This window comes from Pimephales promelas, chromosome 24 (genome assembly GCF_988280905.1).
Source record: "Pimephales promelas chromosome 24, fPimPro1.hap1.1, whole genome shotgun sequence".
Taxonomy (NCBI): Eukaryota; Metazoa; Chordata; class Actinopteri; order Cypriniformes; family Leuciscidae; genus Pimephales; species Pimephales promelas.
The window spans coordinates 12,114,104-12,135,700 of NC_142792.1; the positions used below are offsets into that span (position 1 = coordinate 12,114,104).

At 37.9% G+C, this 21,597-nt stretch overlaps 1 protein-coding gene across 20 annotated transcripts in view; it reads right to left on the reverse strand.

Moving 5' to 3' along the window:
* Positions 1-3,149: 3,149 nt before the first annotated feature.
* Positions 3,150-21,597, reverse strand: part of nav3 (neuron navigator 3) — a 288,447-nt gene continuing 269,999 nt past the window's right edge. For 8 of the 20 annotated variants that reach the window (XM_089127018.1, XM_089127019.1, XM_089127015.1 and 5 more), the window contains 17 exons: positions 21,127-21,238; positions 20,338-20,459; positions 17,467-17,490; positions 16,948-17,123; positions 15,295-15,448; positions 14,339-14,525; positions 11,951-12,048; positions 11,761-11,856; positions 11,516-11,684; positions 11,191-11,426; positions 10,130-10,284; positions 9,559-9,630; positions 9,167-9,363; positions 8,967-9,085; positions 8,682-8,885; positions 7,216-7,233; positions 3,150-6,081 (listed from right to left, as the gene is read on the reverse strand). In XM_089127018.1, coding sequence (XP_088983144.1) covers positions 5,962-6,081; positions 7,216-7,233; positions 8,682-8,885; positions 8,967-9,085; positions 9,167-9,363; positions 9,559-9,630; positions 10,130-10,284; positions 11,191-11,426; positions 11,516-11,684; positions 11,761-11,856; positions 11,951-12,048; positions 14,339-14,525; positions 15,295-15,448; positions 16,948-17,123; positions 17,467-17,490; positions 20,338-20,459; positions 21,127-21,238 — 2,259 coding nt within the window. In that variant the 3' untranslated portion in view covers positions 3,150-5,961. The remainder of the gene's footprint in view (positions 6,082-7,215; positions 7,234-8,681; positions 8,886-8,966; positions 9,086-9,166; positions 9,364-9,558; positions 9,631-10,129; positions 10,285-11,190; positions 11,427-11,515; positions 11,685-11,760; positions 11,857-11,950; positions 12,049-14,338; positions 14,526-15,294; positions 15,449-16,947; positions 17,124-17,466; positions 17,491-20,337; positions 20,460-21,126; positions 21,239-21,597) is intronic. The other 12 variants (XM_089127023.1, XM_089127022.1, XM_089127017.1 and 9 more) reach the window with 3 other exon arrangements.

The following is a 21,597-nucleotide window of genomic DNA, read 5'->3' on the forward strand; positions in this document are numbered from 1 at the left end:
GGAGAAGCCATTTCACTTGGATATAGGATATCAACCTGTCCTAAACTAAAGTCTATTGTTACAAAATATTTCTATTTCAAGTAGATTCTTTATCACTTTCTATTCATCAAAGTATCCGGAGGAAACATATTATGGTTTCATGTTTCTTGAGTAGCGAATGATTTCTGAAGGATCATGTGACATTAAAGACTGCAATGAATGTTGAAAATTTATTTCAACATAAAATTCACTTATGCATTGAATATAAAATTATTTAAAAAAAAAAACAATTAACAATATTACCATTTTTACTGTAAAACAATAGAAAAAAACTCTTACCGCCCTCACTTATGTAAGTAGAGACTATTAATTGTAAATAACCTTTTCACAAAAGCAAGCCACAAAAATCTATTGCTATTGAAACATTGTATTCAATAAGCAGGATTCTCAGACACCTACAGTACTACCTGATAAAAGCTTGACTGATGGGAAGCTGATATAATTAATGTGGGTGTTTTAGAGAAACTCACTGAAATGGCTGACACCCTATAATTTCCACCGACCGCTCAAGCTATAATTTACCTCATTATACCACACAAAGGCACTTTGCATTATTTCTGAAAAGTTGTTATTTTATTTTTTTATTTGTCGTTTTCATGAAAGCACTGCATTTTAGATGATCTCATGGGTCTTTGTACATTATAATTATGAGCAACTGACCTCCCCGTCCCAAAGCCCACTGGAAATGAGGGATTTAAAATGTTCTTGAATTATTTAGCATTTGATTAGCTCAAAACACAGGAAAGTCGTGATCATGGACTTTTTAATTATTATAATTAATTTTTTTATTTATTTTTTTTTTGCATGGAGTTCGACTCTTGAGACTCAAAACTATTTGTGCAAGTAGTTTATAAACTATGCATTGTAGTTCAATCAGAGATGAGCACTGGAAGCACTATTAAAATGAAGAGAAACAGAAATATAAATAGGCCTATGTATTTTTAAGCAAACCTTACTATGTCCTGATGTTCAGAACAACACATTTTTATTTAAATTGTTATGGATTAAAAATACACTTTGTAATAAAGTTTCTTAGCTGTGTCAATTTTGTCTTTGTATTGAAATGTCTCTTCCTATATTTTACGATAAAACAAGAGATGAGCTGCAAGAGAGAGTGGAAGTTGATTAATATGCATGGATAAATAATAATAAATACTGCAATATTCCATAAAAAGATCAGAATTGTCAGGGTGGTTTGTAGGTTCATTATTCCTTACATATAAACTTTTTTCCCCCTTAGCTTATTTCCAGAACCAATTTGATACCAGGAAATTGCTTTACTGAAAACAGGTGTTTTGCTGATTGAATTACTTTTTATTCAAACATAAATGTAGTTTTTCAGCATTTTCAACATTTCAACATTCAACATTTTCGGTGTAGTCGATTTGAAGCAAGCAGGTACGATGTTCTCACAAATCAAATCATCATCTTATGACATCAACATTTCAAGAGTTTTAATCTACTGAAAATTCCTCATCCGCCGGAGGGCATGAATCTACTGACGTTATTTGTGAACCAGAGAGAATGATTCACTGTGAGGTCGTCTCTTTTCCCAGCACTCCGAGACACAATGTTCCAGCCTCATTTCAATTACACTGCCAACTCATGCAGATCAATAATCAGCTATTATGAAATTAGACACTGATAAGCCATTTATTTATCTGACAAGTGAAATCCCAGAGAGACTGAAGCTCAGATTGATGCTGGGAAAAGATCGGAGAGCATCAATCACAGTTACACACTTTGTTTTCCATGACTTTTCCCATGTACTGTCCTGAAATGGAATCAAGCGGGGTCTTGCCTCCTGAATAAGACATTTTATCTACTAGTCTGTTTGTATTAATGTCAGGGGAAGAGTAAATTCAGGACATTTACTCATGCAAAGGAAGTTCATACATATTCAAGTAGTTAACCCGAAAGCTGGGGTTCTCTACTCTGGCCCCCCGAGGTCCATTTAACTCCAACTTTGATCAAATGTATAGCTTTCTAGTAATCCTGAAGACCTTAATTAGCCTGCACAGGTACATTTGTCTGAATTTGCACACTGTCTGAGTCAAAATTTCAACAATTGAACAATTTACATTTTGCAACCATTAAAAAAGTTATTCAATGAATATAGAATTTAAATTAGGATGTACTGCATCTGCCATGTTATAACTGTCAGCCCGTTCTCATCCCAAGGCGTCATACACTGACGCTTTTGACGTTTCGTTTACATCCAACGCACATGGCACCCTTTAGCGTTAACATGAGACGCAGATATATAAGGGCCAGAAGGCGCCTCCTAGTGGTCTAACACTAACCCTACCACAGAAATAAACCTACCCATAACTGTTCTGTGCATGTTATATTGACGCTAAAGGGTGCCATGTGCATTGGATTTGGATGAAATTTCAAAAGCGCCTCTATATGACGCCCTAGGATGAGAATGTGACCTACTAGCATCAGATGCAGTTGCTTCACTGCCATTAAAAAACTCCTCTCCCATGGCCTCATGGGATAGTAAAGTGTCCATCTGAGTTGGCACTTATCTTGAATAATAATTGGGCTACTCCATGATCTCTAAAAAAGTAAGTTCTATATAGTATAAATGCAATCTGGACGTACGCCATGTTGCGTCATGTCACTGCTATTCACAAATCCTCTCCCAAGTCCCGAGGCCTCGTGGGATATGTCTATGCACACTTCAGAATGTTGTAAACATCACCCTTCAGCTTGTAGTAGATGTGTGTGTGTTTATACGATGAAATCTTTAAGGAATTTTATAACAGGCATTTTAAATTAAAACCATTGTATACCTTACTAATAGTGTATTTGTTTTTTATGCAAAAATAAAATTACAAATCTGATTTGTTTTTTATTACAAATCTGACACCCCGAGACTAAGTATAAAGTTGTATTGAAAAATAGGAGTGTGTCCACAACACAGGCCCGGTGCTTTCGCTTCCAGAACCACAAGAGGGGACAACGAGGTTCATGATCATGAGCATTTATTGATCAAACTGAACTGAATTTCAAAATGTACTTTGCAACAGACAAAATATATGACAAAACATAATTATAAAATAATTGAATTGATAAATATATAAATAATGAATGGACACTCGATGTTCAGGTGACACCAAATACCATTTATTAGGGCTTTACAAAGACTACAAAATCCCCCAGATGAATTAAATTTGTGGTCTCTCTCTATTTACATGATATGTTACTTACAAATGTACAAAATATAAAACATCTACCAACAAATGTTCCACCTGAAAAGAAACATTTTCAAAAGTAGTTCAATGTTATGCGCTCACCGAGAGATGTGTTTGCCATAACACGAAGAAAACGAAAAGAATATTTCCGATGTACCATGGACAATCACTATTTGTGTTTGAGGTTAGGGAGCATTAGGCAGTTTGAAACCTTTACTGCACTTCTTATAAATGTTTCCGTTGAGTACTTTTACACTGAACAATTATGGTTGACAAGCAAAGCATCAGGCACAGAGTCACAGAGTTTGGAGGTTACATACATACTGTAGCACCACTGTAGTGCCGCGAGGAATCAAAAAGAAGCCGTTTCCTGAATCAACTAAAAGGTAGATTGGAAAGAATCAAAGGTTAAAGCCTGGCAGTGAGAATGAGTTACTCAGTTTGAGTCAGAAGGTGAAGCTGGATGTGGTAAAGGCCTGACCAAATAAGACGTAAAGCTTTTCAATGGTTCACCTATAGCACCTTGTATGAAACACCTTGTACCTCCTGACCATGTACATCAAGCTAACAGATTTAGTTACTGTAAACATGTGCAAACTCTGGAAAGTCAAAAGTCTTTCACAGTAACATTTCTGGGAAGTCATAAGTGATTTACTTGTATGTATGAATGCCATTGCATTAGACTTGCATCTTCATAATAAATTATGCCAGATCTTCAAATAACTTCACTTTTCTGAGGTGTAGTTGGACAACTGAAACGTATCCTGGGCAACACTTTATGTTATAGTGTCCATGTAACATGTACCTACTATAGTAATAACAGTACATTATGCATAATTACAAGCAACAAAACCAAACCCTAACCCTATAGTAAGTACATGTTGTCAATTCTTAATAGTATTATTACACTGTAACAAGGACGCCTTAAAATAACCGTTATTTCCTAAATATATGCACGTTGTGTGATTTTGTTATCTAGTGCAATGACATTCACGCATTGAATTAAGCAAAATTAAGCATTTTGTCTATTGTCTGTCTGCTAGTTTTGAGGTCATTTATATGCTCTTGTACTCCTTAAAGAAACAAAAAAAAAACTTTATGCCGATATACACATTTAGAATTTACAGTATTTCTCTTTTAAACATATTGCAATCATAATGGACTATAAATATTAATGGCTTATCCTGCATTTAAGGGCGTATAAACATTTCTGTCCAATCAATTGCTCTTTAGAATGAAAATATCAGGTTCTGCAATAACTTTTGGTTGTCAGAAAACATTCATGGGGTCTTTAAGCGTGGCTTACGTCCAAAGGGACCAGTGTATCTGAAAGCTGCAAGACTGTAATGCAAGCTAGTGTGATGCAAGTTAGATGCATTGCAAAGAGAAAACAGGGAATCGCTCTGGATGATTTTGCGCCCTTGACCAGTAAACTGACACTAAAGTTTTCTGAAATTGAAAAACACTTCACCTCTCACTGTACAGTTTAGAGTTCTGTATAATAACCAGCTATTACAAGACATATAAGGTTTGGACAGGTTGCTGGTTTGCTTTTTTTTTTTTTTTTTTCTCAGTAAATCACAAGAGCGTAATGCTAGACAAGAAGAGCAGAAACGCAATACCGAGCGGGCAGAGTGCATCTTTAAGAGGCTGTGCAAGACTTGGATGTATTTACAATCACCTTTTCAACTGTGCAAAACCCACATAGCAAACCAAAATAAAGGATGAATGAACCTCGACTACACGAACACTGGCGCACGGGAGCGAAAAAAAAAAAAAAAAACGTTTCCACGTGCATGTACACACATATAGCAAAGAAAAAAACACGGCATGCTAGCGAAGCGACGCGTCGGATTTGTGCTCTCGATTCAAGTGATCCCAGCTCAGCTGGGATTACATAAAGATCTTTTTTACTTTTATACATTTGGACCGTTTTATAATGGCATGTTTCGCACTAAAACACTAATTGTAACAAAAATAAAATATGTGGACGTGGCATTTGTTCGGTTCTGTCCTAAGCCATCGTTTCTGTGAAAAAGGACAGCGGCACCACATTTAAATGTCTTCAGAGCTCAGCACATTTAAGGCAGCGAGAAAGCACCATTTTCTGCTCATTTTCACAAAGCTGGCACACTCTCCTACAAGCAGTCGCCTCGCACCTGCGGTGAGGAGAAAACTACGACGCACGCGCCCGTGGACTCGAACGAAAGAGGTCTGTGGTGCAGGAGTGCTGCAGGTCACTATACGCTTGGCAGTGAAACGAGTGGTGGACTTTTGCGAATGATTTCACAGTAGCGGTAATGACACGTTGCACGTTTTGTGCTTGTTGGCTAGAGGCGTTTGATGAACGGTGCCGGCGAGATGAGTGTAAACCACACGTTGGTTCTGGCACCGCGGCAGCACCAGTTTGTTGACTGAGGTCAGAATTCAGAATGTTGCCCTTTAGGTTTTTAAACCTCAGTGAATTTCAACTAAACACTTGCCTCTGTAAACATGTTTAACTAACGAACCTCCGACAAATGACAAATTCCAGTTGTTGTTTTTTAATAATTAAGTAAGCACACACACTTTCCCCCAGTGTCGTGTGTGCCACCAGCACCTTTTCATTCGCTGTATACTGGACACTCCACCGGAGGCGTCGGACGTCTCACGAGCACAAGTCATGTGGGCCCTTTGCTCTTTAAAACCAATCAGAAGACTTCCTCTTCGAATGGGGCGGGGCTTAGAGGGCAGACTCCAATGAGGAGTCCAGCAGGTCGTCGTGGTGACTAGCGCTGTCGCTGTCACAGCTCTGGGCACTGGAGTAGTTCGCAGCTTCCTGTAGCCTCATCAGCATATTCATCTAATGGACAGAAAAGGACAAACACATATGTTTGCATATGTTTGTAACAGTCAGTGTCAGGGTTACATGTTACAAGTAAGCCCGTTTTCATCCCAAGACGTCATATACGACGATTTTGCCAAAGCGTAGACATCCTTTATGGCACCCTTTAGCGTCAAATGAGACGCAGATATATATGGGGCAGAAGGCGCCTCCTAGAGGTCTAACCCTACTATAACCGAAGCGTCTCATTTGACGCTAAAGGGTGCCATGTGCGTTGGATGTCTACGCTTTGGCAAAAGTATCGTATATGACGCCTTGGGATGAGAATGTGTTGGTAATTAAGTTACTTTTCAAGAGTAGCAATTTGTTTATTTTTCACCATTATCCAAGTATACTACAGTATTTATTTACTGACAAATACAATTTAAATGTATCCCTGTTCTAGATCACAAGATCGCTGTAAACAATGTACTTAATGTAACAAACTATTAAAAAAATAGCCAAGAATAGTTTTACTGTTCTGAAAGAAACAGTGTGACTGAAAACAAAGTAGCTGAGTTAAAGTAGCGTTAAAGTGTGCCACATTAGCAAAATTTCACGGATAAAAAAGCTCCAGTAATGTATGAATCTCCGCTCAAACCAACCAGCGTTCTGTTAGTCAACATGGCGAATTTGCCTGATCAACTTGAACGGGTTGCGAAATCTGTGAGGGGCAATGTTTGCACTCATGCAATGGAATCTCGCTTGCGTCGATTTCTATTGAAACGACTGGATATCCTCGCAATTTTTTTTTTTTTAAATAAGTCTTTTTGATTATTGCACATGCAATAATTTACCATGTTACTTTGAAATGTAACATTACCCAACACTGGTCTGTGCTGAACAAACAAACAAACAAACAAACACACTACTACAGTTATAATGAACTCACACAACCACACTAGTGAAACACAGCCACGACATCAATGAACACTGTAACACTAGTTAAACACAGATAGAATGAAACGTTTGTACCTCATCATTCACACAAAGACACAATAGAGAGAAACACTACGACAGTAAAATCCTTAAATCTATAAACACAAGCGTTATCAGACTGAACCAGATCAAACTAATCACTGATATTTAAACAAACAACAGCAGTTCTGTCACCTTATAATCTCTGAATGTCTGTTCTCAGAAAAAAAAAAAAAAAAAAAAAGAAATGAGAGGAGAAGAGACAGCAAGATGAGACAGTGCAATAATTGTGCATTTAAAGCCTTTGGCTTCTGACCTCAGCGAGCCACAGTCATTATTATAATAGTGTGACAATGAAATTGCCACTAATCACTTTTTGTGATTGGGCCTTATTTGTGAAATACGAACAGAACAAATGTCTGTGTATAAGTGTTTCAAAAGTCATTCTGAGCTGAACTGACTGCAACAAGTTATATACATGAATATACCGGTACAGATTCATGAATACTGTTGGTCACATTGCATGTACTAAGTGCTGCCACCTTGAGGACATTTATTACGTATCACTCATTCAGACTCTTACATTACAGTTATGTCCACAGGAGGGCAGGAGAGGGCTGTTTTGTTTTAATTCTCTCTCTTTTTGTCACACACGTCTGGTTTACTATCAGACTGTGGGGACTCTTCATAGACGTAATGGGTTTTATACTGTATACAAACTGTATATTCTGTCCCCTTACACTACCCCTACCCCTAAACCTATACATCACACAAAACTTTCTGCATTTTTACATTTTCAAACATTCTAAGCTTGTTTTCTCATGGGGACCAAAAAAAATTCCCCACAAGGACAAGGATTTTGGATATTGCCATCTTTGTCCCCACAACATAGGTTACACACACACACACACACTTACTTATCACTAAGAGACAGGTTATCTGAGCAACTTGTCTATGTTTACCAAGTCTTTATTATTCATGGACATTTTAGAAATATGTGAGCTTTTGATCTGAATAGCACTGTAAACTTTATCATTTCTATGCAGAATTTTTCAGTTCTCCTTTTTGAATGTGTATACATATGGATACATGTCAGCTATCCCTACAAATACACATATAAATGGTGACCTGAAAAATCTGCATTCATTTCCCCCCAGTCAAATATTGCCCATGTTTCACCTTGCTGCTCTTGGGCAGTTCCTAGTCTAGAAAAAGAGCTAGTTATTTTGCATGACTAGTGATAGTTCTTTACTGATAGACTATACTGTAGTTCTTATTAACTTACAGTATACAAAACTATTCAAAAGTTCGGAGTGTTTTATACAAATGATATATTTTTATTCAGGAAGGATGCATTAAATTGGTCAAAAGTGACAGTAAAGACATTTATAACCTGTCAAAAGATTTACACTTCAAGTAAAAGCTGTTTTTATGAACTTTCTATTATCAAATAATTCGTGGGGGAAAAGTATCATAGTTTCCACCAAAAAAATAAATAAAATAAATAAATAATAAATTGTGAAAGATCATGTATGAGTATTGGCTGCTGAAAATGTAGCTTTGAATCAGAATAGTAATATCACTGTATGTTTGATCCGACCCCAAACTTTTGAACAGGAGTGCATATCTAAATGAACCGTGTTTTATGAAGCTATCTTTACCAGTGGGTCTCCCTCTGTGTCACTCTGAGATACTTGTTTGGAGGCGGCTCCGTCTTTAGAGGAAGTGTAGCCATCATAGCCCACGTCCTCGGGCCGCAGCTGCAGCAGAGACTGGCCTTCATGCTGCAGGGAGGCGGAGCTCCATGGGTAGGTGTCAATCACCCATTTGGAAGGGTCCTCCCATGCCGCCCTCTTACCATACAGCTGGAGTCATAAAAAAAAGGTTTTAGGTATAAATTGTAAGAAATACCTATAATACATGAGTGTGTGTGGTTAAATGTGTACCTGCAGTCCTTCCCGTACTGCTTCCAGAAGATATGGCACTAAAGAATAGTTCCACAGGTCAGTAAACCACACACGTGAGCCGTCCGCATCCATTGGACAGGACAGGAACAGCCGAGGACCTGGAAGCAACATGATTTAACATCTCTGGGCAAAATAACCAAATCAAATATGTTAATTGGCTTGTGTGTTGTGTTTATTACCGATAGTGACGTCTGAGGAGCTGTGAGCCTCTAAGAAGGAATTGAGGTGTTGCCAGGTTTTGGGGATCCAGTCGATGATTTTGATGAGGTCGTTGCTGCGCATGTTCTTATCTATCTCAGTTTCAATCAACTTTCTCTTCAGGAATCGGCCCAGGAAGCCCTTCACCGGCTCAGTGTGGTTGGCACACAGCACCCACCTGAGGAGTTGATGGTCTGATATTAAACTGAGAACATGACTGAAAAGATCAGTGTGTGTTTATGTTTTTGTACTGTATGTGTATGTGTGCAAGTGACAAGTGTAAAATATGATCACTTATGGCCCCCATGTGGAGTGAAGCTAGAATAATAATCATCATGCTGTGTGTTTTGTTCAAACCCATTGAACACATTACCTGAAGTTGTGATGCAACTCCAAGTTTGGAGATGAGGACACACCCTGGTTCATAGTTCCTATGACATACGGGCTGTGGAAGGGACCGATGCACATAATTATATGCAATTCATTTGCTCAGTTTCAGATACACAAGGAAAATCCACTATAATGGGTGTCACACTGTGGTATAAAATAAACAGTTCCAGTAAGAAATGCTGATTGGTCAACTCCATACAGATAAAAATACATATAGGAAACAATATTTACAGCAATATTTTGATCCTTCAGAAATCATTTTAAAAGGCTGATTTGTACTCAAGAAACATTTCTTCGTATTATCAGTGCTGACAAAAGTTGGAAAAAAGTTAAAAGGAACAACATTTTTTCAAAACAGAAATATTTTTGGAACATTATAAATGTCTTTATTTTCACTTTTTGTTCAATTTAATGTGTCCTTGATGAACAAAAGTATTAATTTCTTTAAAAACAAAACCATTTGGGTATTGTATATTTACAATATTGATGATCTCTTGTATTTTATTACTTAAAAGCTAAATAAATATATTTGGGGTAACAATAGGAATCATCACCATTTGTGGTATTTGCAGTTGAGGAATCCATTAAAGATGTCACTGAGGGAGCCAATATGATGGAGGTTATCCAGAATAACTACGGTGGGGAGCTCGATCTCACACTCCTCTGTGTTGCACTGCTCGGCCAGGCTAGAGAGGTACTGTCGAAGATCCTGATTTGAGCAAACACAACGCACATTTGTATTACACATCTGAAAACTTTGTCATTACTTTAAAAGGTAACAATGAGTAAGTCATTCACAGGTTGATTTCCCCACAATGTGTAAGTCTGTGGCTCTTTCGAAACATTACTTTTTTATTTTGAGCATATTGGCAATTTTTGACGAATGGTGTGAGTCTAGTGTGGACTTATATGTTGATTTCTGCCAAATGGGGAGAATCTTTGGAAAGCATTTTATAAAACAATTATTTTAACCATTTTTCACAACATTACACTTCTTCTGGATATTGTGAAGTCACAATGTCACTCATTTAAATAATCCCCATACACGGAATAAGCAAAAGAGGATGAAGCCTAAATGATCGACACTAGCGAAGACCTGCTTTATAGAGTGTTTTTGTTATGTCGAAGAGTTGATGTTTTTTTCCATTCCGGTTGATTTGCCTTCCTAAGGCGGACAAACTTAGAAAACAGTGATTAAAATGTATTATTTTATCTATTATGCACAATTTACGGAGGACAGCTTCCAGAACCTAAGTGAGTACAATGCCGAATACGCACAAAAGCTTCTCCTGAGAGAATTACCAACAGCAATTACCATTTTACCATTGTGGTAAGGGGTGTGACATTTCTGTAACACACTCTAAGCAGTTCGCCAAGCACAATATACTGGGCCAGCTGACCAATCAGAGCATATTTAGTATTTCAGAAGGAACAGGCATTTGAGTCACACTAAGAAGAGAGGAGCTGCAGTGATGTAAAGTATGTGAAAAATAATTAGTTTTTTGACCAATCAAGCATGAAAACCTTTTACACCCCCAAAACAAAATCAAGACTTTGTAAAAGGGCATAATAGGAACCATTTAAAATGAATGCTTCCCAGAATGGAAATACATACCTTGCTGGATTTCTGGTCCACGTTGAAGCTCGCCAAGTTGGTGTCGGTTACCTCTCGACCAGTCTTGGAGATGATGAAGTGAGCCAGTTTAGTGGCTAGGTAGGATTTGCCAGTTCCACTCGGACCGGACAAAATGATTCTACGGTGCTCCATCAGCAGGTTCAAATAGCGTTGGATGATGGGTTTAGGGATCAATGTATCAAACACCAAGTCATCAATACTACCCTCCTTCACACCTACAGTACATAAACAGAAGGACATTTGACTTTTGCTGCACATTTGACCTCTTTTGAGGACCCTACAAGAATCTTTTGAGGTTCCTCACCTTTGAGGCTGACCGTGATGACGTTGTTGTCGCCCACCAGATATCCACAGGGCAACAGTTCAGGCACCTCAGAAGCATGAGATCGGACCACATCCCCCATCCTATAGCACACTATACTATCCGAATTCAGGCCCAGACTGGTCAACGGGTCCACACGGAACACATACTCCTTAATGCAAGAAAATTAATCTGTTAGATCTGAAATATTGGAACTGAAATATATTTGCAAAAGGCTAAACTGGCACCTTAAACAAGCGTCGTATTACACCATCCAACACGTCCCACTTGGTCTTTCCACTGACGCCAATGGATCCAATCAGATACACCTTTTTCTGCATAGCCTTAGATGACGAGAGGATATGAAATGATGCTCGTAAGGTATGGTTTATTAGTAGTTTCATTTCAAAACTGAGGAGAGTTAAAATCACTCTATACCTTGGTCTTGTTGAAGTCGCTCTTGATCATGACCACTATACGGACGCTCCTGCCCTCTTTGCGTAGGTTGCCCTCATAGCCGTCATCCAGCAGAATATCTGTGCACACAAACACGAACTTCAAACTCACTGCATGACAAAAATATCAAAGCCTGAACAACTAAAAAGACTTATTGCCAAATGAGTCATTGAATCTGGAGGAGAAGAACCTTTTCAGCGCTGACAAATTCGGCAAGCGGAGACATTACAGATAAACGGCAACCGCTTTAAGTTTTGTTGTCTGTGGGGCTGAGCTGTTTGGTTTTAACAGGGATTTAAATAAAGGAGGAGGGCTGTTAGTGGAGGAGTGCGGCTTTGATGGGCCTTGGTGAATGGGCGCTTTGTATTCATCCTGCACAAGGTTCTGCAGAGGAGTGATAACGTCCCTTCCACCACACATCCGCCCATGCTCTAGTGCCCCTCCACACATCTCTCCATCAATTAAGTAGCCCAAAGTCCTGAGAGAAAAGGAAGTCACTACTTTTAATTAGCCAGAGAGCAAGTGAGTCCACGCCATCCCACCCCAAAACGTGGCCACAGGCACAGCCTCCCTTAAATCCTCCCTTACAGAAAAGACACCATTTCACTCTTCGCTGCGTTCTTTCTCTTCTCTCGCACAGCTGTGAAATAGTCTTTCCCATGCCAGAGTTTTCATTAACGCCTCACCAGAATCATCAATAATACAGACATATGCAAATCTACACTGCAGTCCATGAGCTGAGCACATTGGTGGAAAACGAAATCATCCGATTGAAAAATATCTACCCACTGTCAGCGGGATGATTATACGTATCAAGTTTGCTTGCAACGGTTTTAATTGTGACCTCATATCCCAAATAGTACCAAGTCTCACTAGAAAACATCAATTTAACACTGTTTATCCATGTATCATCAAAACATTGAGCCATAAAAATAATCAATACCAGGATTCCATAAAGGTTTGGATATTTTGGTTTTATATTTATACTGTATTTTTATGAGAAAATGCCGGTCTGTGCTCAAAATTTCATTGGGCCCTATCATACATCCGACGCAATGCAGTGCCAAGCACGATACAAGTGTTTTTTGCTATTTTCAGCCCAACGCAGTTATCATTTTCACCTGCTCCACGTTGTTTAAATAGCAAATGCATTTGCACCTATTTATGCTCCCATGGGCATGCTGGTGTGAAAACGAGGTGTGTTCAGGAGCATTGTTGGCGCTTTGAGGCAACTGAAATAGACTGTGCCATTTACCTACAAAAATCTGGTCTAAAGTCAATGGCGCAGTATTTTAGGCGGGTCCACAGCAGCACACAAACTAGCCAAATATTAACAATAAAAGTACATAAAAGCCATAAGTGCAATTGCGTCCTGTACTTTTTAGACCATGCACTAAAATAGGACCTTTAACTCTAAGACAATAGTCCACACCGCAACTATAATGAAAACTTAAAGGGGTTTAATTTTTTTTATATTGTTGTCTGAGGTCAACTTATGACGTTTGCTTGGTTTTTACATTCAAAAACATCAAAATGAATAAGTAATAGGCTATTTTCTACCCTAGTTTTGAACCTAGCTCAAAACGCTTGGTTTTTATGGGCGTCTCGCATTGAAGACTTGGAAGTAAACGCCCACTGCTGTGAGTGGATAACAGATTTGCATATTATAATGAGTTTCAACTCACTTGCTTATGCAGCGACTGTCTTCTACTACAGGCAGGCATTACACAATGTTTATTGCTTGGCAGCTCGATCCGATTTGTCATCGTGATGTAGGCCTATGTTATTTAGCTATGCGTATAATGCGCGAATCAGTGGGCGGGGCTAAACCGGCCATGTTGAAGTAGGTGTTGATCTTCTTCTGCGGGGGGTGGTGTTTTATCCTCTTTGACGTCATAGTTCCCCACTTTGAAAAACGAGTCGTTTGTTGAGCCTGGTGTCAATAAAAGCTTTTATTGGACTAACAAAGATGTTTTTAGTTCGGAAACTTACAGGATATTCTTATAATATGATGACCTCTTAGATGTCAAAAGCTCAAGGAAAATTTTATTTCTCAGTTCATCACCCCTTTAAACAGAGGAACATTATTGCTTTATTTTTTTCAGTTAATGAGCTATAAATCGAACCCGAGTTTTGTTGTTATATTGGACTGAGTTGAGTACAGCAATCAAACAAATTTATGTATATTCATCATATTGTCATTCTAACTACATCTATAACATATTTACCTCTGAAGAAGATCCAAATACTTTTCACAATCCCCCAAAATAAGGTAGCAATGGCTAAAGCAACATTTTGATGGTGCATACTAGAAATAAACATTGTTAGATCCAAATAACTCCACATTCATATTTTGAAGCAAAGCCTGACCTGACATAATGGTGTCTGTGATGTTGAGGTTGTTCAGCGACAGCCCCAGAGATTGGCGTGAGGACGAGGAGGACGTGCTGGAGGTTTCTGAAGGTGGACGGGCTGTTTTAGCAGGTGTGGCAGCAGGTGTGGTGTTGCCACTGGACTTGAGTCTGTCATTCTCAGCCTTCAGCAGCTCAATCTCATTCTGTACAGAAAAAAAACAGGTCATGTCAAAACTACAATGATAGCAACAATAAAACTACAGCACATTTCCCTAACCGGAAATATATATGCAGTCAACACATACTATTATGTTACTAGAAAAAAAGGGAACTTTCCCACACACTTCAAAACTGAAATATGCTTTTGTGACATACTAAGAAGATTAGGACTCGCTCTTTGTTGTCTAAGATTCTAAACTGTTTCTAAGGCTTTTAATGACTGTGAGAAGTTAAAGATTGTGTTAATCTTTAGATTAGACTTGTGTGCCAGGCTCAGAAAACCAGTGCTAAGGAAAAGCTCAGACAGATACTTCAAGAGTATGAACAACACAGTCTTGGAATTAGGGGAATTTGGCCCTTTTATCAACAGTTATTTTGATCTTAGTCATAAGCGTTTGCATGCAAACAGTTCATTTAATAAATCAACTTTGTGGGATTCTGTGTGAGTCCTAATAGAGTTTAGGAGTTAACTGTTTTCAACATTACTTGTTATAAAAAAATGTGCCTTGAGCACCAAATCAGCATTTTATGATAATTACTAAAGGATCATGTGACTGGAGACTGGAGTAATTGCTGCTAAACATTCAGCTTTGCCATCACAACTTTTAATATAATACTATAATATTTTTAATATAATACATAGATCACTGAATTGGATTATAATTCCCAAGACAATTATATAATGTTGCAGGGCCCAGAGTGAGTCAGCATGTATACGTGTGCGTGTGTGTGTGTGTGTGTGTGTGTGTGTACCTGCATGCGATTCATGGCTTCTCGTATCTGATCAAGGTGGTGGGCGGAGCTTAACGCCTCCAGTCTGATATCAGTCAGCTTCAGCTCCTTTTCTCTCAGTTCGTTCTTCAGCTGTAGGATAATCTCTGCCTCGGCCTCTGTACATTCACACAGTCTGCACAAACACACACCATACAGGGAGGAGGTGGGTCACAACACTGTTACACATCACAGAGAGCTACTGTACAAAACACAGGTGGGTTTAATGCACAACAAACTCTTGGAGAATTAGATGGGGTCAAAAAATGTATATCCACAAACACTTTGATGCACACAAATTCACACACTGGGCTTTGTGTTTTATATTTGTGAGGTCTACTGCATTCCATTCAAAGTTGGATGTGAGATGCAAAGCTCCCTGGGGACAGCCATGTTAGCCTGACATACTTTTCCACACCTTGGTGAAACTGGAGTTGTGAATTTATGCATGGTAAGAAGTCAGACTTTTAGTGAAATTCTATTGCATAGAAAAAAGTAGTAGGAAATTCCAACTTTTCGAGATGGAATGTGGCATTAGAGATCACACTCATGATCAACACAAACAGGGAGTGGGAATCTTGTCCTTTATTAAGGTTTGTTCAAACCAAAAACAATAACTATAATGATAACGATAACTTCAGTAGCGTCCAGGCCAATGCACAATATTGTTCTGTTTATGACAAGCTCACTGCATTTGGGTCATCTGCTGCTTTAAATGCTCAAGCTCTTTAAAGCAGGATGGATTCTGATTAGCTGTCATTGTTTTTATCATTCATAAGCTGTAAAAAAATACTTATGAAAGTGATTCCAACAATATAGTTCATCTATGTCGTTATCGTTACAGTTGTGGTGTAGAATTTTCTGTTCTCATAGAATTACGATGAATATTAAAACATTCATTATCATTATAGTCAATCATCCTTGGTGCGAAAGGGCCTTTAAGCACAGCGAAATTATTGAAGTTAAAGCAACATACGGTAAGTAATATTTTAATAGATGAGTTTGACCTTTTTTTTCCATAAGCATTTATTGAAATCTTTGTCTATTTTATTTTATTTGTTTTTACAAAAAAAAAAAATGTTTAGTACAATCTCTCATTACAAATTTGAATATATTGTTGTCAGTCTCAAGTCTCACATAAAATGTTTTGAAACTGAAATATAGGGCAAGGGATCTTTTGTAATATTAGTCACTGCACACTCTCAATCCTTCCCAGCATGCCACACTGTGCCCGTTACCGAGATCTGTGCTTGTAGACCACATGACCGTTTGACTTTTTCTTTGGCATCCAAATGGGGGAGGACTTGCTATCACAAAAACACTTTCTGAAGACACATGGAATTGAGGAACAAGGGCAGAATACAGAAATGATTAAGGGATAGGATGAAATATAAATAAGATTATAAAAACAAATAAAAAAAAGAGTGCAAAAAAGAAAAGAAAAATCTCAACAAAACAAGAAATACAATCACTGAAACACAAGTGGAAGTTACTGGTGATAAATGTGTTGAATGTGTAATGGCCCATTTAGAGTTTTACTGAAATAGAAACAAATGACAGTAAACCATAACAAATATGTGCATGTTAAAGCATCTACTGTATTTCATAGAGCTGTATATGTGTGTGTGTACTCACTCTGTGGCGGACGGTGATGAGAGCAGTGGTTGGGTGGTGCTGGTCTGTCTGTTGGTGTGTTGGAGTTTGGGTGACGAAGGGAGGGATGAGTCAGTCATCTCTTCAAACTCATCGTGAGATGATTGGCTCTTGTTGGTCTTTTTCTTGCTGAAGGCCTGCTTAAAGGAGCTCCGCAACTGTAAGAAAAATATATTATGCTTAAAAGATCATTATATAATGCTTAAAAGATCATTAGGTAAGACATTCAAAAAGCCTGGTAAACATCACACGGTGATTTGATAAAGGTTAATATATTGAGAGGGTAAATAACAGGCTGCTTGTGCAATTCACTGTGCAGAAACATACAGCACTGGCAGGCAGTGGGACTGGGGGAAGCACATATTTCTATGGAAACACCTACAGTAGGATTTAGAGGGTGTGTAGTTGGGGGGTGGGGGGGTTGGTTGGGGTGGGGAGGGGGATTGTTAGAGGTTATCAGAGGCAAACGGCCTCAGTAATGTGGGACGTGAAAACACTAACCTGGGCGGGGATGGAATCAGCCACCTATGGATAGAACACACTCACTGTTACTATTGACTGAAACGTACACTGCTGGACCAGAATATTCAGGAACAGCAGCATCATTTATTCATTGTTCATTTGATTAGATTAGATCTGAATGGAGGCTGTGTCTGTCAGCATGGAACTAGTTCATTCCACATAACAGCATTTGACTGGAACTCTATTTCCTCAACTTCCTTTGACATCGGTGCACTCAACAACAAGGACATTTTTTTTCTGACCTGGTATTATTTGTACTTGTTGTATGTATTTTAAGTATTTTATGCAATTGCAACACACAAATAATGTGCATTATATATAAAATATGTACTAATATATTTAATTAAAAGCCATAATATATATGCCTATTTTAAGACAAAAAAAACATACAAATGGTAAAGGAATATCTATCTATCTATCTATCTATCTATCTATCTATCTATCTATCTATCTATCTATCTATCTATCTATCTATCTATCTATCTATCTATCTATCTATCTATCTATCTATCTATCTATCTATCCATCCATCCATCCATCCATCCATCCATCCATCCATCCATCCATCCATCCATCCATCCATCCATCCATCCATCCATCCATCCATCCATCCATCCATCCATCCAATTAAAATTTTTTCTGTTTTCTTTACAAAAATGTATACACATTATTATTAGTGCTGTCAGTCGATAACAATAGTCTAGAAAAAAATAACTAGATTAATCACAATTTTTTCAGTTAAAAACAAGCTTTTATGCATTTTAATATATTTTATACTGTAATAAGTCCAAATGAATGTAGAAACAACACAAAGTTTTCTTTTGTCTTGTCGCAATTGAATGGTTTAAAAGCTTTTGCGTGAATATTACGCTTGCCAAAGGGTGGGAGCTTGCCAAGAATTGCGTTAAATATATACATATTTTCAAATATTTGTATTTTTATTTTCTTATGAACACATTTAAATTTAACAGACAAGAACAAAGCTAAGCACAACATAGATCTGGACAATATTCAGGACATATGACACAATACAAATAAATATAGATATAGATGCAATATAGATGCAACGGTAGAGTTAGTAAAGCGAAGATAAGGAGTCCAAATATTTAAGAAACGTCCTTTTGAAGAATGAAGAAGGAAAGTTAAGTATTCAGTAAAAGCTCCATGATGAGTTTATGCCAATGCGTTAAATATTGTAATACGTTAAACTGGACAAAAATTAAATCGCATACATTAATGCATTAATGTTAACAGCACTAATATACAGTATACAGTACACACACACATATATATATATATATATATATATATATATATATATAAATTTATATTTTTCTTAAGCATTTTCTTTTTATGCATGTGCATTACATTATATTTAATAAAAGGCGAAAACAAATCTGTCCCACAACTCTCACTCACAATGCATCCTTATTGTTGAGCCCTGCTTTGAATGTATTATATATTGCAACCCTCATCTAACTCGTTTTCTTTTTATTTTGCTTTCTCATTGTCTTTCATCTCTGAGCAGTGTTTCCAGACTGTCTGAACCCAGAGACCACACTGCCTCAAATTGTGCTGATGAATAATTAATAGGCGCATAAAAAAAGAGTTGATTGGTATTTATGAGCTCGGTTTGAGCTCTGCTCTCATTACACGAGTCCAAGGCAGCTTGAGGAAAAGTTGCTATAACTGCTACACACAATGCCAATGCTATTTCTCAAACAGCGGTTTACCTCAAGTGCTCTTGACTTAATGTAGACCCTAAATGAGAATAAACAACATCCCCCAAGCATTAGGAGATAAAAAAAAAACCTACGAAATAGCTGCCAGTGAACTAGAACAGCTGAGTAGGAGTAAAACATGCAAAACTGCATCTTAATAACAAAAATATATCACCGGTAATGACAGCAACCTGAGCGAGAAGATGTTCTTAATTAGTGCATTCCTCAAAGAAGATATAAAGATATGTTTTTTAAAGGGCAAGGACTGAAGGGTGAGGAAGTTTAGGGGTTTTAAGGGCCACTGAAGGGAAAAATGGGACGAGCATGTCGGATCCTTTTATACGGGCATGCAGGAGAGTTTGAGGGGGTGTTATAGTCACCTTGTGTCCTCTATCCTTTCCCTGGTGGTGTGGTGAGGAAGTGAAAGACAGAGAAAGTGTGAGAGAGGGCGTGAAAGAGGGCGAGACAGTCGGAAGGGAGTGAAATGACAGAAATGTTTGTGCTGCGTGTTCTTGATGTTCTCAAAGTGGAAACTGAATTAGAGAGGATGCCACTATTAGAATGATGACTAACTAAAAATCACTTTCTCATAGAAGAATTTTAAAACAAGCCTTATAGAAAATGATAAAGACACACTTTTTGTCCTCTTACAGTGTTAATCAATGTTTCACAGTTGGCATTAATATCTAGATCCTAAGAATGCAAAGGTCGTGAGTTCGATTCCCAGGGAAACCAACAACTAATAAAACGTAGATATGTACATTGAAAATAAAAGCGTCAGCCAAATGCAAATGTAAAATATGCTGAATTTCTATTACACTAAACATTAAACTGTAAGATGTAAGATGAAGTCATTTATGCAGCCATTTATGCAACCATCAAGCCGGACATTTCTACGAATGGAAAGGGACGGTTATTTCCTCTTGAGCTTGGTTCGGTATGGCAAGATTACTGTTTTTGGCTCTATAAGCTCTTTAAACATGGACTACCGTCATCAAATCTAATGCAGTGATTCATACACTTCATGTAACTTTTTTTTTTTCAAATGCTGTGCTCTTTCATCACATTTGTAGTCATCATTCTACAAGCGGAAAAGCCTGTGAAGCTGAAGCCTTGTGCAATGACTCACCCAGCTTTTCTTCTTTTTCTTCTTGTCATCTACGTCTTTAGCGCTACCCATACTGGAATGGCTGGCAGCACTGTTAATACTGGACATGCTTTCTGATGAGTGCTGTCGACGGATCCTCAGGTCTGCCACACACACACACACACACACACACACGGTCATCATCACATGACAAACATTTGTGAGTTACAGTGGAACCTACAATGGACGTAAATAGGGCAAATTTTAAAAGCAGAAAATGATACAAAAGCACCAATATTTATGAAATCTGTGTATTTTTTATTATTTAGTTGTTTAAATTGTTATTTTTATGGTTGTTTTAAGGCTTTAGGTTTTACGATGTCATGGGAATGAAGTAAAAAGGCATGTATCTTTACACAGAAAATGTTAGTAAGTGTTTTTTCATACATACATAATGTTTTTAAAAAAAAGGAAAACAGAAGGGATTTTCAACTTGTGAAAATTCAATTTTTTGGTAATCGATTATACGTGCTGTCGATTGAGTTTAAAAGGTGCTGTCACATTAGCAAAAATTGCGGTGGAATTTAGTGGGAAAAAAAAGATTAATTGTTTATTATCAATAGTGTACACATAGAAGTCATTTTCAATGCAAGTACTGTTTTGTTAGTCAACACATCAAATTTGCTGTGCGACCAACTTGATATCATTGCGAAATCCACGTGAATGGATTGGTGAAATGAATGGATTTCAATGGGAAATGTGACTGCACCTTAACTTGAACCGGAAATATTCCTTTAATAATTGCGAAACAAGTAGCTACACAATCAGCACCTTTATGAACGTGACCAGGGCCGTTGAGGGCCACTTGAATGGCCGTCTGAGCATCTGTGTTCTGAGTTTTCAACGCTTCAATGGTCTCTCTCAACTCCGCCAGCTCGGACTCCTGCAACACACACAGTTACATTGAATACAAACACAACTGACTTCCCCATATCGCTTAGTAAAGTAAAAGAGCAGCGATTATGATTAATGTCTGTTGCTCAAATGATGCAGGGAGAGTTGCGCACCAAAGTTGAAAACTTATGGTTAGAGGTTTGTTTAAATTCCAAACCCTAAATATGCACAATTAAAATTGTGATGCAAGCATTGCTAATTCAAAATCAGCATTACTTCTGAATCGCTAGAAAGGACTTTCAGTTTTTGACCCAACACAAACTATTTTGTAGGCGAAGCACAAACTCCCTCTTGTACCACCAGCTGTCTTATTCCTCTATCAGATGTTTCCTGCCAAAAAAGCACGAG